Source organism: Alternaria triticimaculans (assembly GCF_023758025.1).
Source record: "Alternaria triticimaculans strain BMP 0046 chromosome Unknown scaffold_21, whole genome shotgun sequence".
Lineage (NCBI taxonomy): Eukaryota > Fungi > Ascomycota > Dothideomycetes > Pleosporales > Pleosporaceae > Alternaria > Alternaria triticimaculans.
In genome coordinates this window covers 186,110-204,288 of record NW_026055978.1, presented here as the reverse complement: position 1 = coordinate 204,288, position 18,179 = coordinate 186,110, and the positions used below count along the sequence as shown (strand labels likewise).

General features: G+C 52.1%; 4 protein-coding genes across 4 annotated transcripts; 3 read left to right on the top strand and 1 right to left on the bottom strand.

Moving 5' to 3' along the window:
* Positions 1-24: 24 nt before the first annotated feature.
* J4E78_009547 (uncharacterized protein) lies at positions 25-5,415 on the top strand (the record flags this gene model as incomplete). The annotated part of the gene is made up of 8 exons (XM_049370136.1): positions 25-319; positions 382-1,229; positions 1,648-1,688; positions 1,745-1,865; positions 1,918-3,954; positions 4,009-4,383; positions 4,430-5,103; positions 5,154-5,415. 8 exons carry the CDS (start codon positions 25-27, stop codon positions 5,413-5,415), a joined length of 4,653 nt encoding a protein of 1,550 aa, XP_049218136.1.
* Positions 5,416-6,171: 756 nt separating this feature from the next.
* J4E78_009546 (uncharacterized protein) lies at positions 6,172-8,216 on the top strand (the record flags this gene model as incomplete). Its single annotated transcript, XM_049370135.1, has 4 exons — positions 6,172-6,987; positions 7,141-7,985; positions 8,031-8,053; positions 8,194-8,216. 4 exons carry the CDS (start codon positions 6,172-6,174, stop codon positions 8,214-8,216), a joined length of 1,707 nt encoding a protein of 568 aa, XP_049218135.1.
* A 201-nt stretch (positions 8,217-8,417) lies between these two features.
* On the bottom strand, positions 8,418-9,264 carry J4E78_009545 (uncharacterized protein; the record flags this gene model as incomplete). The annotated part of the gene is made up of 2 exons (XM_049370134.1): positions 8,418-9,070; positions 9,162-9,264. 2 exons carry the CDS (start codon positions 9,262-9,264, stop codon positions 8,418-8,420), a joined length of 756 nt encoding a protein of 251 aa, XP_049218134.1.
* Positions 9,265-9,589: 325 nt separating this feature from the next.
* Positions 9,590-14,060, top strand: J4E78_009544 (uncharacterized protein; the record flags this gene model as incomplete). Its single annotated transcript, XM_049370133.1, has 3 exons — positions 9,590-9,844; positions 9,894-12,030; positions 12,685-14,060. 3 exons carry the CDS (start codon positions 9,590-9,592, stop codon positions 14,058-14,060), a joined length of 3,768 nt encoding a protein of 1,255 aa, XP_049218133.1.
* Between the last annotated feature and the right edge of the window lie 4,119 nt (positions 14,061-18,179).

Below are 18,179 nucleotides of genomic sequence, written 5' to 3'. Positions count from 1 at the left end.
CTGGCGACAAACACCAGCAGGACTATGGTGGAAAGCCGACAACCCGAGGTCCTGGCCATCATCGGTACTTTCACAGTCGTCGCCTCTCTGACAGTCTTCCTCCGGGTATGGTCGCGGTACCTCGGACGCAACTTTTGCTGGGACGACCACCTTATCTTGATAGCCTTTATCCTCCTCATACTAGATACTCTGGCAACATGGATGTACATTGTACTGAGCGGCACCGGCTATCATGTCTATGATCTGCCCAAGAAGTCCGTGGCAGAACAGCTCGTTGCGATACGATGGAACTTCGCAGTACAGATGATGTACCACCCACGTACGTATATCGGATCTGCAGGACATTCCGGAATTCTGCTGACATGTGGCGTCTGCTTCTAGTCATGGGATTGATTCGAGCTTCCATCATCATGTTCCTCTTCCGCATGAAGGATAGTCGGCGGCGCGTACGATACCCGTTACACCTTACTTTCTGGCTGAACATCATATACTCCGTCGGGTCGACTATAGTCAATGTCGTGCAGTGCACACCTCGTGCCTACGCTTGGTCCAGACCCGCCATGGATAGCATCGATGCCAACGGAAATGTTGTACCCGGTGGTACTTGTATCGATGCGCGTACCTTTGTACTCGTGTCGTGTGGTTTGTCCATCTTCATGGACCTCATCATCATCCCAATCCCTTCGATCATGGTATGGGGCCTCCAAATGCACCGACGTACAAAGCTCCTAGTCGTCATTGTCATGAGCCTGGGATGGATCGCGACAGGCGTCTCAATCGGCAGATTCATCGTATATTACTACCGGTTTGCTCCCACCAACAAGGATCGCACCTGGGACATTGGCATCGGAATCAGCATCGCCGAACCAGCTGTACACATCATGACAGCATGTGCGCCAGCGACCAAGTGCCTCTTCCGAACCCTGTTCCCACAGTATGGCACCGGCCGGAACACCTCTTACTACGAAGATCGTACTGCAGGTACAATGCGACCGAGCACTAAGGTTTTCGGGAACTTCAACTTCGGGCTATCCAACAACCCAGATGACGAGATCACTATCCAGGAACTGGGAGGCGCCCCTAGGACCGCCCCGCTTCCACCCGTGAAGGACGAGTGCGAATATGGATTGAAGGCAATGGGAAGCTTCGAATCCAAGGAGTTTGTTGCGAGGGGATTAGGGAGGAAGAAGAGCTGCTCAAAAACCGCATGCACAGAAGCTAGTGAGCCCGTAGAGGCCGAGCCAGAGCATTGCCTGGGGCAAGCTCGGTGATTGTACTTTGAGTCTGCGTTGATGAGCGATGATAGCGTTTGAGATACCTGGTGAAGATATTCACACTCCTTTAGCACATAGTAGTAATTGATGACGTCTACGGCCAATGGAGATTCGTGCGTATGATTGTTCCCTTGCGTTGACCTGACTGGGGGTGGAAGGTGGCGGGGCACGCGTGGGCGCGCTGCCACGTGAAGGCCTAGCGCGATTTGGTGGGCGGTACCGAGACCCTTGCCCATGTGAGACGGAACAACAAACATTAGCAGCGACGCATTTCAGCACGACAGCACATGCAGCCACCATGAGGATTATAGAACTCGTAATCGATGTAAGGAACCCCGAACCTTATAGTAGTCGCTTCCTAACACGCGCATAGGGCTACAAGTCATACGCTGTTCGTACCGTCATTTCTGGCTGGTAGGGCTTGTTTACGCTCCCCGCACGCAACGACACGACTGACAGCCGGCGGCCAGGGACGAGAGCTTCAACTCAATCACGGGACTCAACGGATCCGGGAAGTCGAACATCCTCGATTCAATATGTTTCGTACTCGGAATCAACAACTTGAGCGTGGTGCGGGCGCAGAACTTGCAGGTGAGTGCACCGGGAAAGAGTACGCGATGCAGGAGAGCTGACGGTACTGCAGGATCTCATCTACAAGCGCGGCCAAGCGGGTGTCACCAAAGCGAGCGTTACCATCGTGTTCGATAACCGCGACAAATCGAAGAGCCCCGTCGGCTTTGAGGAACATGCACAGATTTCGGTGACAAGGCAGATCGTGCTCGGAGGAGCGAGCAAGTACCTCATCAACGGACACCGCGCGCAACAACAAAGCATACAGAACCTGTTCCAGTCTGTACAGCTGAACATCAACAACCCGAATTTCATGATTGCACAAGGAAAGGTCATGCAGGTGCTGAACATGAAGGCCAAGGAGATTTTGGCTATGCTGGAAGAGGCTGCTGGAACGCGCATGTTCGAGGACAGGCGGGACAAGGCATACAAGACCATGGCTAAGAAGGAAATGAAAGTGCAGGAGATTACGGAATTACTGCGAGACGAAATCGACCCGAAGCTCGAGAAACTGCGGATGGAGAAGCGTGCCTTCCTGGACTTCCAACAGACACAGAGCGAGCTCGAGCGCCTTACGAAGCTAGTCGTCGCATACGACTACATACGATACAATGAGCGCTTACAACAATCGGCCGAGGACCTTGAAGCCAAGAAGCAAAGGGCGAAAGACCTCGACGCGTCTGCTGTGCGCATGAAGAAGGAGATTGAGAACCTCCAAGAGGACATCAAACAGACAAAGGCAACACGAGAGAAGGAGCTGCGCAAGGGCGGAAAGTTCCAGGCTCTGGAAGAAGAAGTCAAGACGCATTCGCACGAGATTGTCCGCCTGACGACAGTGCTAGACCTGAAAACGACGAGCATGACCGAAGAGGTAGAACGGAAGGAGGGCGTCGAGAAGAGTGTCAAAGAATTGGAGAAGCTACTCCAGGAGAAGAAGCAGACGTACGAGAAGTTGCAAGAGAAGTACCAGACAGCCCACGCCGAGCTGGCGAAACAGACAGAGGAGGTAGAGAAGAAAGAAGAACTTCTGCAAACCCTACAAACAGGTGTGGCCTCCAAAGAAGGCCAGGAGGGTGGTTACCAGGGCCAACTGCAAGACGCCCGGAATCGCGCAAGCGCAGCCGCGACCGAGCAAGAGCAGAGCAAACTTCGGATATCGCATCTTGAGAAGCAGATCAAGGAAGACGAGCCGAAGGCGAAAAAGGCCAAAGAACAGAATTCCGGGCTCCTCAAAGACCTCGAGGCGTTGAAATCCCAAGCTCAGAAGCTAGAAGCGGACCTTGCGAAGCTTGGCTACAACGAAGGTCAGGAAGCCGATATGTATCAGCAAGAGTCGCATCTTCAGGCACGCATACGCGAACTCCGCCAACAAGCAGACGGCATGAGGCGGCAGGTTGCGAACATCGACTTCAGTTACAACGACCCCTCCCCGAACTTCGATCGGTCTAAAGTGAAAGGTCTTGTCGCTCAGCTCTTCACCCTAGAAAAGGAGCATACCCGAGCAGGTACTGCTCTGGAGATCTGCGCTGGTGGTCGGCTGTACAACGTGGTTGTCGACTCCGCTGCTACCGGCAAGCAACTTCTCGAGAATGGAAAACTGAAGAAGCGAGTGACAATCATCCCGCTTAACAAGATTGCAGCTTTCAAGGCGTCAGCAGAGAAGATTGGGGCTGCGCAGAAGATCGCACCAGGAAAGGTCGACCTGGCCTTGTCGTTGATCGGATACGAGCACGAGGTCAACGCCGCCATGGAGTACGTCTTCGGATCCACACTCGTCTGTGAGGACGCCGAGACCGCTAAGCGCGTGACCTTCGATCCAGCAGTGCGCATGAAGAGTGTCACTCTACAAGGTGACACATACGACCCAGCTGGTGTTCTGTCTGGTGGTAGCGCACCTCAGTCTAGCGGAGTTCTCATTACCCTCCAAAAGCTTAACGAGATTACGACAGAGCTGAGTTCGCAAGAAGCCCAGCTTCAGTCGCTACAGGCCACCATGGCAAAAGAGAAGAAGAAGTTGGATGCTGCTCGTAAATCGAAGCAGGAGCTCGACCTCAAGAGGCACGAGATCAAGCTCACCGAGGAGCAGATTGGTAGTAACTCTTCTTCATCTGTGAGTGATGACTCTTGGAATTGGAAACCTGGGACTCTACTAACTACAGAATAGATCATCCAAGCCGTAGAAGAGATGAAGCAGACGATTGCTCAGCTCAAGGAAGACATCAAAGCGGCAAAGACCCGACAAGACGAGGCCAACAAGGACGTCAAACGCATCGAACGCGACATGAGCGAGTTCAGCAACAACAAGGACAGCAAGCTTGCTGAACTACAGTCATCGCTGGACAAGCTCAAGAAGGCTTTGAATAAGAATAACGCTTCGATCAAGCCCCTGCAGACTGAGATGCGCGAAGCTATGGTCGAGTCCGAGCAATGCGGGAGCGACCTGGCAGCAGCACAAGAGCAGCTTGAAGAGGTTCAGACAAATCTGCAGTCGCAGCAAGCAGAAGTCGACGAGTTGCTAGCTGAACAATCTCGTGTACAGGTAAGTTTTCTAGACCGACGTCACTTGTCGATGCTAACTTCGTTAGGACGCGCATGACTTAGCAGCAGCCCAGTTGAGAGACGAACAAGCTAAACTCACTGGCTTCGACGAAGAACTTCGCTCACTTGAAGACGCGATAAGGTCGAAGAACTCGTCCATCACTGAAGGCGGTCTGGAACAACAGAAGCTTGGCCATGAGATCGAAAGGTTCCACAAAGAACAGGAAGGAGCAGCTAGCCATGTCAAGGCGCTCGAGAAGGAGTACGAGTTCATCGCGAGCGATTCCGAGCTCTTTGGACGTGCCGGAACAGTCTATGACTTCAAGGGCGTGAACATGGCCGACGCGAAAACCAGGCGGAAGTCCTTGGAAGAGCACTTCCAGCAGAAAAAGAATAAGATCAACCCTAAGGTCATGGCTATGATCGACAACGTTGAGAAGAAAGAGGCCAGCCTCAAGCGGAACATGTCGACAGTCATCCGAGACAAATCGAAGATCGAAGAGACCATCGTCAAGCTCGATGAGTACAAGAAAGAGGCGCTGCACAAGACCTGGACAATTGTCAATCGCGATTTTGGTCAAATTTTCAACGAGCTGCTGCCAGGCAGTTTCGCGAAATTGGATCCTCCTGAGGGCAAGACAATTTCTGATGGTCTGGAAGTCAAAGTCATGCTGGGCAAGGTGTGGAAGCAGTCACTGACAGAGCTGAGTGGTGGTCAAAGGTATGCACTCACCCGTACTCGCCCGGATCACATGCGCTAACATTTTCTAGATCACTTATCGCCTTATCCCTCATCATGGCCCTCCTCCAGTTCAAGCCTGCACCCATGTACATTCTGGACGAAGTTGATGCCGCGCTTGACTTGTCGCACACACAAAATATCGGTCGCTTGTTCAAGACCCGTTTCAAGGGATCGCAGTTCATCGTCGTCAGTTTGAAGGACGGCATGTTCCAAAATGCAAACCGCATCTTCCGCACACGGTTTGTCGACGGCACTAGTGTGGTGCAAGCGTCGTCGGGATCATCTGGATAGGTATTGATGTTTGCGTAATGTGTTATGAGGCATGGTTGGGATACCCGGTTTGCATGACTTGGTTTGCGGAGTGGAAAGATATCCGCGTAGTTTTGCATAGAATGGTGTTGGTGGAGTCTTGTTTATGACACTAATGTCCCGGTTGGGAAGTTGGTATGCACATCCGCGGCCCAAACGGCCACTTCCTCGTTAAGATGTCTTGTCGTCCAAGTCTCCTTCCTGATGCGGAAACCAAAGATACAAGCTGCCTCTACATCCCAGTTCAGAGCAACACCGTGCTTCCTACAGTTGCGCACTACCTATTCTTTCTGCGCACCCACCTACGATACACCTATTAACTTCACGGGTTGCTAATTAACATACAGCCCGCTAGATGCGTGATCGACTGAGCGCATTCGCTTCAAATACACAACAGCGGCTTTCATCGCCGGTCCGCTCATGCTGTCTGCACCACTGACCAGGGCCCACGCAACCGATACCGCCGCGTATGCTTCCATCACACCTTCGGGCATACCAGGGCTGATCGCACCCTCTGCACACGATCTCGGTAGCTTCCTGGGCCCGAGCTCACCAACCTCTCTCACTAGACACTACACCTCACTTCAAGAACATGCCGACCAGATTGTTAGCACGGAGTCGTCAGAGAATGGCGAAGGAACCACCCCAAGACGGCACGTCGACAGACGTGAGGGGTTTAGCTGGGACCATCGAGCAAGCCTCGGAAATGAGAGCAGGCACAGTCGCAACCCAAGGGCGATGGAGCAGGAACGTCCGAAAACACCTCCACCGCTGGAAGAGATAATTCGAAGGACGACCATCGACGATGCAGACCACATCCAAAACAGCAAGCTGCAGCATATCGACAGTATGGAGTCGCGCAATTCTGAAACTACAGCTCGAACGGGTTCCTTTTCCACGGAAACCAATGATTCTTACGTCCGCGATCACAGAAGGTCATCTATCGCAGCTTTTGCCAAGGGCATCGTACGGCACGTACCAGAATTCAGAATGCTTCACCTGCCCGAAAGCAGAGATGACCAAGACCGGCGAGATCCCCAGGAAGGAGGTCCGCTTAAATTACACAAGAAGGACCGCATGCTTTCATTCGCACCGCTTCCTGTTGTCAAAGCGAAGGAGTCGTACGAGCAAGCATCAAAGCCATCCGTCGTGATCGAAGAGCCAACAACGCCAACAAAAACTGCAAAAACCCCATCGTGCCCACAGTCTCCAACGGGAAAAGGCGGACTGCGGGACCGCAGAAAGGTCAATCTCGATCTTTCCATGCCAACCGTCATTCCAGACTTACCTGCTCGCGGCCGCTCACCCGTCGATATTATGGCCAACCTCGGTGCTCCACGCGCGCGAAGCCCGAAAACACCGTGGATTCGCAAAGAGCAGCCGAAGTGGGAGCCAATGCCAATGGCCAAAGCTACGCCAATCCTCGAAGAAGACTACATTCGGGACAGCACCTCAGCGCTGAGGAATGACAACAAAGGTGGCGTAGGTCTCCTGCCCGATACCGATGCGATCTTCTCGTCGCAATCCCCGAAGTTCGAACGACCGCCACCGAAAGTACGAGATCGGTGTTACATTGATCGTCCGCGATCGAAAAGAACGAGAAGTGGCAGAAGTGAGAAGAGTGGTACGAGTGCCAGCGATTCCACGGTGGCCAAAACACCAGATGGGAGTTGGACCCCAGCAGAAGAGAATATATACAGAGAACAGCAAGCCCGAACAAAGGCAGAGTTGCAGCAAATAGCGAGCGAATCCAAGGCGACACGTTCGCGCCGCTGGTTATGGCTGAACAAATCGAGTGACGATGCACCACCCTCTCCTGGACCCGCGCAATCTCTCAATCGCCGCTTCTCTTTCAATCCCTTCCGACGCTCAAACCGCATCTCCGACCAAAACGGCACAGAGGCTACCAAACAACAAACTCCATTCTCCTTCTTCCCGGCTCGGGGCAAACAGGTACCTCCAGTAAAGTCGCTCGCACAGATGCATGCTCCGCCAGCCTTCATCCCACCGGGTCTCCAACGCGTACCAACTCCACCAATGTTCGACTCAAACGGCGAAGTCAAAGGCAAGCTAGCAGACTTCTTCTTCGACGTCCACGGCGGTGGCAGCGCAATCAACACACGCAACAAGCCCAAGTCCAGTCCAGGCGGCTACTGGGATTCCGACGCCCTACTCATGAGCCTAGCAAACGACATCGACAACCCCTCGGACGAAGCAGAAGACGAAGGCCCCTCCGGCCCCCGCAGCGACTTTATCAACCCACCCGTTGACTTTGGCCCGAGCAGTACCCTCACAGCAAGCACAAGCAACGAAATCGGCAACGCAGCAGGCTACCTTGGCGTAAAACCACCAGCCAGTCCCTCCCTAGCCGCCACATCCCCCATGCTGGGCCACGACGTCTGGTCCCGCATCCACCAATCGCACTACCCCGACACGCCCGACGAACGCACTCTCGCAGCGCTCGCCCGCCAAGAAGAAGAAGAGCGACGAAAGTTTGAATGGCTCGTCCCTGAACACCTTCCTAATAGTCCGCTGTGCCCTCTGCATCCTAAGTATAGGGGGCCCAGCGCGGACTTGTGTTACTGGCATGGACGCAGGTCTGGTAATGAGATTAGGAAGGGTGAGTATGGGGGGTTGGGGGCGAAGGGGGTTTGGAATAGCGCGAGTGGGAGTAGTGGATATAGCCAGCATGATTATGGTTTTGGGGATAATGGAGTGGCTGGAGGTATGCCTAGGCTCGCGGGGACGCCGAGTAGGGAGGTGAAGAAGAGGAGATTGATTAGCCTGTCTAATTCTTAAGTGCTAGAGTTGTTGTTAATGTCAAGTTGAAACATCACTGAGAGATGAATGATGTTTACATACGAGAAGATGAATTCTAGACATGCAATTACCATCTACTAAACCGTCGTACCCCATGAAATGCGCCAGTAAAGGAGCCCGTCTATCGTAATGCGAGTGCGCTCGGCACCATGCGCCGTTGTCCCTCAAGACTTCTTGTACGCACTAGCAGGCTTTGCTATCTTGCCGGCATCGCTCCACAACTGCTCCCTCTCACGGATGATCTGCTGCGCCCATGCCTTGACTTCCTCGCTCTTGATAACATCTGCGACCCACTGGAATTCCCCAAGATCATTCTCGCACTTGGACGTGCGCTCGTATTCGACCATCTGAACGAGAAGCTCAATCTTGTCAATGTCGTGCACAAAGTGCGACTCAGCCGTCTCGCTGTCCTCGTATTCCTGCCATAACGCCCTGATGTCCTGGCCGTTGAGTCCACCGTTGAACTTGCCCAGCAGGTTTGTGCAGATGTAGTCCATGGTCTCGGTCTCTCTCCTGCTCTTCTCCTCCTTGGAGATTCCGTCTACGGGTGTGATGTCACCGACAAGCGCCTCAGCCATGTCGTGGACAACAGCCATGCGACAGCATCGCGCGATGTCGAGCTTGGAGCTTATCGAGGCAGGAGCCATCATGGTGAGGATGCTCATGCGGTACATGTGGTCGGATATGGACTCGCCATCGCCGATTTCGAAACGCTGCCATCCTGCACGTTTGGTCGTCTTTAGGCGCTCGAGGAGGTGGAAGAAGGGGAGCGGTGAGTCGGTGTTTTCGGCGTACTTAAGATCGTTCTCTGAAAGGACTTTGAGGTATGTTAGTGATGTGCGGATACAGGGCATGAGGAGTAAGAGAGGTGTCGCATACGGACGAGCTATCGCTTGTTCATGACATACCACTCTCGACTGTCCACTTCTTCTGTTCTGCTTTCTTTGCGTCAAGTACACCGGCGTTAGGGTCGGGCACGCCGTTGACCTGGGTTGCTTCGTCGACTGTCATGATTACGTGGTATCTCGAATGCGGCTTGGGGTCGGAGGTTTATAGAAGCCCAGTGGGTGCGTGATTGTCTTATAAACGGTGACTGTTTGGCGAGTGAAGAATGGCGGGACAAGTGACGAAAGTCAGACAGGGAACAGAAGGCGCGAACGGACCTATCGATAACACCCGCCTTGGCAAACAACGCAAGGGTCCCGTCACACCGCAACACCACGCATGCACCTCAAGTCTCAGGGACATTGACCAGGGTCACCGCGCGAATGTATGCCCTGCGGTCGCGAACATGTCTCGACCGCCCTCAACCGCCTCTGCGGCCACCGCGACTACCATGAGCGGCCATGCGCGCACCGCGTCGGTCAAGACAATTCCCAAACCTCAGGCAGTGAACCCAATAGCAGCGCCCGATATTCGCCTGTTCGTAACCAATTTGCGATTGTTGGATTTGGATTTGCGACCGGATTGGCCTGAAATCACGATACAAACTTTCTCGGCCAAGAATGCAGACCAGCGACAGAGAATTGGCGGGGCTGAATGGGCACTATTTCGACTCTTCGAAATATGGGATCCCAATGAGACAGCACAGGTATGCTGGGATGAAACCTCACGCTGATCTATGTCTGACTCAGCTACAGAAACTCCAACCCTTCTTCCCGCCACTCGAACCACTCCAATCGTTGAACCTCCGCGCTGCGCTATACCGATGTCTGAACGAATTGAAGAAGAACGGCGTTCTGGGAAGAGAGTCGGTTCTTAGGAAGACAATGCTTGACGAGTGCAAGGGCGAGAAGTTCTACGAGATATTGGCTATATTTTCGAATGTCGTACTCAAAAGGGTTCTTGCAGCGCAAGACGGAGGTGACAGAGAAGCCGTTGTCGCAAGAAAACTGGCGACAGCGTCAACACTCTCAGTCGAACAGCAACGATCATTACTGCCCCTAGCTATCGCACACAAGGCAGCGCTCGTCAACGTGCTGAGACAGAAAGAAGAGAAGAGGCTGAAGTACATGGAATTCCATGGTCTTCTGGACAGAAAGGCAGCAGATATCCGGGGTCGCATACGCAAATGCAAAGATACCCCTCGAGCGCAAAAGCCAGCGATACCACAGAAAGAAGCCAATGCCATCAAGAAACAGCTCAAGGACAACTGGGTTGGCAACCAACAGTGGCTCGACGTAATGCTACGCGGCGAGAGCGTACAGGCGGACGATGCGTTCCTAAACAGCCGTTTCGACAAAGTCTTGCATATGGTGGAAAAAGGCAGAAAACTAGAAGACGTCGCGCCTGAAACTGGATTACTGGAGAATCTCCAAGCAAGAGTGCAAGAGCAGCAGGAGAGGTTACAAAAGTGGAAGGCTTTCCATGCTGAGCTACAAAACGACGAGTCAGGGAAAGGAACATCAGGAAGCGGACAGACTACGGCGCCAGTAAATGAGTTCCACTTCGATGACCACTCGCAATATCAATTGCCGTCGGCGAAGCACACAGCAGAAACTACGAGTGTAAAGCGGCCGACTATGCGAACAGAGTTTCAGGACATCCTGTCTGATATGGACAGTGAGCTGGCGCGAGCCGCCAAAGTCAGGGCTAGTACTGCATCTACAATTATACATCATAGAAGTACCTCGACGGCAAAGACTGCTCGCCCACCACTTCTCACAAGGAAATCTACTCAGACGGAGACGATACGCAAAGCACCAGTGATCCCAGCCAAGCCTGTCAAATTACAATCACCATCAAGACCAAGCACGTTAGAACATGTCCCGGTCTTACCCAGACCATCTCGGCACGTTCCGACAACTGCCACACCAATCGACTCAGATGCCACACTAATTGGTCAATCATCTGCGTCGAGTAGAGCTACGACCCAGCACAACGCATCACCGACGGAGACTGATAACGAGCGCACACCAGTACTGGAGACTAGATCTGCTGTTTCCGAGCCCGTCGTCGATAACTCATCGTCTGAAGCTGCCAAGACACTTACTAATTACTCAGAGCAAAAAACGGATCTCTCCCCTGAAAAGCTGCTTGAGCCATCACCAGAATACCCCTCTGAACCGCCAATCCCAACTTTTGATCCCCCAGAATTCAATGCTGAAGAAGCACTTGCCGACCAGATCATCAACTCCATCGGTAATGCGACCCCATCTCCGGTCAAGAAGCCTCAACCACGCATGTCTCTTTCACTCATTGAACGCACACGTATGACGATGGCACGGACAAACTCTTTCGAACCTGTTCCAGAGTCACCTGATCTACCGCTACCATCTATGGGACCACCACCGATTCCTTCGATTGCTGGAGATGAAGACGGCGACCGACGCGCAACACTGGCCGAACGAACCCGGCTCACCATGGAAGCCATGCAATCCAACCCCCGCCCCACCGCCACAGCAAAGAAGGAACAGCGTAAATCTAGCCGATCATCACTCTTCCCCGTCAACCAATTCGATACACCACGGAATCGCAAATCCTTCGAACTCCTAGAACAAGCAAAGCTCGAGAGCATCGAGCGTACACCCACCGAGCAACTATTCAGTGACGAAGTGGATTACGATAGGGTGTTCAAGTCAAGACCGAAGATTGCCACAAGTCCGGTCTGGAGTCCTGAAGGCGGCGTTGGTGGTCAGGAAGAGTTTGGAAGTGACGGCGAAGATGTGGATGGTGTTACGGGTATCGATCTCGGAGATGTGGATCAGGACGATGACGGAGAGGATAGGTTCAAGGAGAGTTGGATGGATAGTCCTAGTCACAAGAAGGGGGTGAGGAGTATGAGGTATTAGATACGAGGAGGTACAATTGTAAATGACATATCATCGCCAGTGTTGGTGTTGACACTGATTCTCCATTTTTACTGCAAGAGCACGGCAGCACGATGAGCCAAGCTTGGCATCATAAGACTGCGAATCTCCTGGTCATCCATACACACTGAGCACATGACATAATGGCATCAAAGTACCAGTTGGGCTAGTCTTCTCTCAAGCCATATAGGCCCTGCTGCAGGGTGAGTTTCACATACCAGGCACATTCATAATCACTTTCGCGTACCACGACTGCTATTGGCTCCTAAGCTATGCAAAGCTTACCACCAGATAGCCACGTCCGTGCCGCAATGGCGAACACCGCAGAACGCCCCGCCATGCCTCTCTCTCATCGCGACAGATACATTCCAGGCTAAACACAGTCATTTCCTGATCTAAGCGTAACTGCACGTTCATTGCGCAGTCATCCTCAGCAGATTTTCCTGAAATTTACAACTGTTGGAGCGCGATGAAGCTGCTTGATCTTCCAAGAGAGCTTTTCGAAACGATCCTACACTATGCCATTCTCGCCCGGGGAACGAAAAGAGGTTTGCGATTGAGACTGATAAACCGTACGGAAACAGTCCATCATGATCTGAGATTCCACACTGACAGCCGCTAGATTACTTCGCGAGTGAGGTGACGCGCGCACTTCATATCTTCCGCCTGCTCGATGGAATCATGTTTCGCGTTCCCTACTCTTGGGAAGAAATTCACTTCTTCCAATCTTATCGAGTATACCGAATCATGCATGAGGCTTTGAACGGAAACCTCTTCCTAAACGAAGTCCGGAACGTGGCGCTGCAGATATCATTGATGCGCGACATCCACGAGGAAGATGAAGGTGTCGTTACGGATGTGGTCCAGACACTATGCGCAACGATAGGAATCGGCGCAGATTCCCGGTCCCGCTGGAGAAACGAATTCAACCGCTCACAGAAGTGGGATTCTCCCGGATTCGAGAAACAGCTCTTTGGTGCGGCGCTTTGCACCAATAGCCTTTCGTACATTCGGCGGTCTGCGGCGCTACGGGATGCCATGTTGTCAAAAACTACATGCCCTGAAAACAGCTGCGTATTTGGAACGTTCTTTGAGCTGGCAGGAAAGCTCGGCAACGAGGAACTTCTTGACTACCTCATGACAAACGCACCATCTGAGTCCGGCCCAGAGGTTAGGTTCGAGCTTTTCAAACATGCAGCACAAGCTGGCAGGATAGACATCGTTCGGTTCCTCCATGGGTATCGTAGCGAAGAGTGGCATTGGAATTTCGAATCCGATGTCAAGGGGAACAAAAGGCTGCTGAACTTCACTCTCGACGGCGGTCATAATCCTGAGATTTATGACCTTATCCAGACTATGCGCACGGCTCAAGGCTTAAGACGAACGCCAAGTGATACTATGGACATTAAATTCTACGGCAGCGCAAAAGTTGGGTATATAGACATGGTGTCGCATCTCCTACGAATCGGCGAGTATGCCAATGGAGATCGAACTGGCATCCTCCATATAGCTGTCAAGTACGCTAGCGAACGTGGCCACGTAGCCATTGTCCAGCTTCTGTTAGACAATGGTGCGAATCCAAACATCACTCTCGAAGGTGCGGCGCGCCGCGGTCATGGGAAGCTCGTGCAAATGCTGCTGGATCGCGGAGTCAAGCCGAGCGAGGCACTTGTCGATGCAGGAAGATACTATACAGCACATGCTAAGCTTCTTGCGAATATCGAAAGAGGACCTTATCTGGACGTAGTGCGGCTCCTTCTTGACGCCGGCGTAGACGTCAACGAAAGCATTGGCAAGGACAGCCCTCTCGCCGGAGCAATCGCCGCAGAACATACAGCACTGTTTGAGTTCCTCCTCGAACGAGGAGCGGATCTGCGTTCCCCTGGGACAGCAGAGGAGTGCGTAAGAAGAGCGAAAAAGGATGGACTGGAGTCTATGCTACTGCTGCTCGAAAATCATGGGGTTGATGTCAATGTTGAGTTAGAAGAAGGGGCATGATTGAACGATGCGACTTCTTCCGCGTAAAAGTAGAAACAGCCCTTTATTCAATGCATATAGCATGAACCCAGAGCCATTCTTTCGCTCAGACGTGAAAACGTAGGATGTATACCCAGGCGACGGTAAAGCGCGTCCTCCTGTCTCAAACTAGCTTGTGTTACGCTGCGTCGCGAAGCATATACCACCCAAGGAGATGATCTTAACAGACAAGCGTATACAGACATTGACTCTCATGCCACGCCATCGAGAGCGCACCTTTTAGTTGCATAGTTGGAAGCCCTTGTCACGGATGCGCGCCGAAGTGTTGATCCGATGATGAACCACACGATTGCAGGGTCTTATACGCACCATGCGATATACTATCTGAAGTAAAAAATCAAATGAGAAATAAACCTTGCACTTAATGTTGTTATGAGGAACGACACTGCAGCCCGCGTGTTGGCCATCTTCTATAGTCTTTTCCTTACCATCCACCCAGGCGATCACGCTCCATGTAGGGTGACTGCCGTCCTTTCTCACAGTGATTTCTATACGAGTATATGTATGCGAGTCGCACAGATTTCGCGAATAGAGGACGACGTGTGACGCGTTATGGTGTGGGGATTGGTTCACAAACCCTAAGGTATGCGATAAAGTAGTTGCTTTGCAGTTGCAAGGTTGACAGAACTCGAAAGGGCATGGCCGGGATTGAGGGCTACTCTGAAACGAGCTCAAAGTTATGTACGCAAAATAGTCCGAGGCAACTTCTTGTGACAAAACGATATCGGCTCGATAGTTGTCCCCTGAGAGATGAGTACCGCAGCTCCAATAATCTCGATGGCTGTCCCGTAAGTTCATGGCAAAAGCCACAACCCGCACGGCACATAAGCAAAATGATCGCCTACAACACTGCAAAGTTGATTGTGCGAGTGTGTCAATCGAGCACTTGTAGTCAACTTGCAGATCGGATCCATCGCCACACAGGGAAAGGAGAGAGTAGATGCGGTCCCGACGGTCGCAGGAATCCTTGAAGTCGAATGTATCGAGTAGATGGATTATGCTTCGACCCTTTAAAGTCCGTGTAGCCCCAGGTAACAGTGCCGTGATCGCTAGCGGGAGAACATGAAACTGCGATTGTAACAAGGCGAAGGCTAGTTCTACATCACCAGCGCACAAGGTAACCTTCCGTGCGAGGGCTATCTCTTGTGTAATCCAAGCGCGATACCAATATTTGGAGTTGATGAAATTGTGATGAGACCAGTCCTTTGGTGTAGGACGAGAGAGATTGTGTACCAGGACTTCCAGATATCCAGTGATGTTTTCTTCATCTCCGAACCACGATAACACTTCTTTCGCGCGAGAATAGATAAGGCCCATTTGTTGAACCTGATGGTTGCGCTCCGCAACGTTGGTTTGATCAATGCACAGAGCATCGATCCACAGCCATTGTTCATGCAGTCGCTCTTTTCGCGTCGCAGCCTCAAGGAAGCCGTGAAGATTACATCGTACTCTCATGATGCTGTTATTGACCACGATACATTGTTCCCTTCCTGGCTCACCCCATAAATACGAGAGACAGATGTACGAGTCGTCGATGGAAGCATGTCGAATCTCGCACTGGATGTAACCTTCGTGGCTTCTTGTTGCAAGAACGCGGATTAGGCGAATGGATGCCTTGCCATGGTCGAGGGGAGCGTATACCAATGTTCCGGCTGGGGGTTGCGGTCGCGATACGTCATCGGAGCTTGACTGGACACGATTTCCCATCGTCGAATGTCTCAGCACTGGAAAGATGTGAATATAGAAGTCGACTTCGCGCTGTCGTGAGTTGTGGAGTGTGTGTGCACAAGGACTATGGGATGTTGGAGCCTAGGCAGGTAAATGGCATAGCCCGCGAGTGGGGCTGTGCAGAGCTACGTAGCTGCACGCAAGCATCCTCTCGTTCAATAATTCGTACACACTCGTTTCCTTAGCTCCGCAGCTATTCTGCGCCAGGCGGACATAAAACCTTATATGGCCAAAGCTGTGTATAATTGGTCCCACAGTCAGTGCTGCTGAATGTGTTTGCAGTCCGCGGATACGAACATGACGATACGAGCTCCAGGTTCCCTACTCGCAGGTGCGATATGGTGAGAAAAGGTTACACTTGGTTATGCTGTTAGGGTGGTCGACAGACCAGGATTGATTTTCAGCGCTGAAGAGTAGCTAAGAACGAACAGATGATATTGTCATTAGCTTAGTTTACCCGTGCGTGGCGCGAACGACGCGAAGAGAGCAGCCGCAGCGCAGGGCCGTCATGTGACGATGCCGATTTTGTCCCTACATCAGCTACACGGGCACACAGCTCGCTGCGATAGTCTCGATCAAGTTGGGCGAGTTTCACAAGGAAATCGAAAGAAAACCTCGCTTTATAGCTCTCTTTGTCGTTCGTCAATCGCAAGGAGCAGTCGTAGGGTCGCACGGTGAGCTCCGTGGATTCCAGCTCCAGGGAGCGTACTCTTCTACTCCATCGGCCAGCGAACCCGGGAACGTGAGCTACCTCGTCAAGCTTGACGAAAGTATACTCGTAGGACTCGCATATCCTGCCCAGATAGAGATGTATCGACAGTAGCTTACTAGAAGGCGATACTACCACGAAGCCCGGTAAATGGGATTGCAGTTTACCGTTGCAACTTGGATAGCAATCATGATATGATTGGCTTGAGCACGAGGCGCGGAGAAAATCTTTCGAAACGATAGGTAGCGTCATCGTTGCAAACGATGAGAGCCTATCGTTCCAAGCCACATCGCTCGGATCCGGAGACTTCAGCTGTAGAATGAATGCAACCACGTTAGTGGCGCACAAGCAGAACGACTCCTTGCAACACCTTATGATATGTTTTGCCACCCTGAGATCCGTAGCTTTGTAGTCGACCTGTAGATCCTTCCCTTCGCCGCAAAGCGCAAGTAGTGAATAGACACGATCTCGGCTGATGTGTGCCTCCTTGAGCTTAAATCGGTTCATCAGATAGATAAGACTTCTACCCTTCCAGTCCATAGTGATAGATTGGCGGAGAAGTTCAAGTCGTCTAGGGTAGCTTTCCGAGCCTGGAACTACTGGGAATAACGAACCGTCCAGTTCTATATCAGCGGCCATGAGCGTTATCTTCCGTGCAAGCCCGAGCTCTTGCGTAATCCATGCCCGATCCCAGTACTCAGCAACGCAAAGATGGTGAAAGCCCTGCCCAGATTCAGGATGTCCCAAAGTCGGTTTCTTCTTATCTTTTGCGCACTTTTCGCTCATAGTACGTGGTCGCATGTACTCCAAAAATTCGGCGATGTTGACGTCATCTCCCAGCCATGACACCACATTCTTCGCTCGGCTGAAAATCACACCCATTTGTTGTACCTGGTGATTGCGTTCGGAAGAGTCGTTCTGGTTGATGCAGAGTGCGTCGATCCAGATCCACGCACGTGATAAATGCTTGATTCGTCTCGCCTGTGTGAGAAATCGATGTAGGTTGTGACGCACTTTGAAGGGTTTGCCGTCCATGAGAATGGTATAGCGTTCGTCATCACCGCCCCATACGTATGAGAGACAGGTGTATGAGTCTTCTGTAGTAGCGTGTTTGATCTTGCATTGAACGTGACCGCCGGCGGACTTTTTGCTTAGGAGTCGTATGAGTCTGATTGAGGAAGTCTGTCGGTCCAAAGGCCGGTACTGAAAGGAACGAGACATGCGTATGCCAACGCTCGAAACCAATTTTTTCGGGTGGCTGCTGGTTCGTATGAAGTTCCGCGTGAAGAGATAAGGTAGCGGAAATGTGGACCTAGTATTGCTGACGACTAGAAGGATTGGGGCGGTACCAGGGCACGGATGACGACAAATATGAGCAGGTAGCTCATAGAGGCGGTGCGTGTGCAAGCCGAGCGGGGCAGCTTAAGGCAGAAGGGCTACGAGCCATTCTCGATTCGAGCATACTGCTTACACCGGAAATCCAAAAGACTGCCTCATAAGAAGACGCGCCTTTGATCCAGACTGGGGCCCGGAACTGGGTCGCGTTGGTTTGCTACGACTTCTACAGTGTCAATGAGAATCAGAATTATCCTGTATGCTTCATAGTTATTACAGTCTAACTAGACAGTGCTATGAGATAGCAT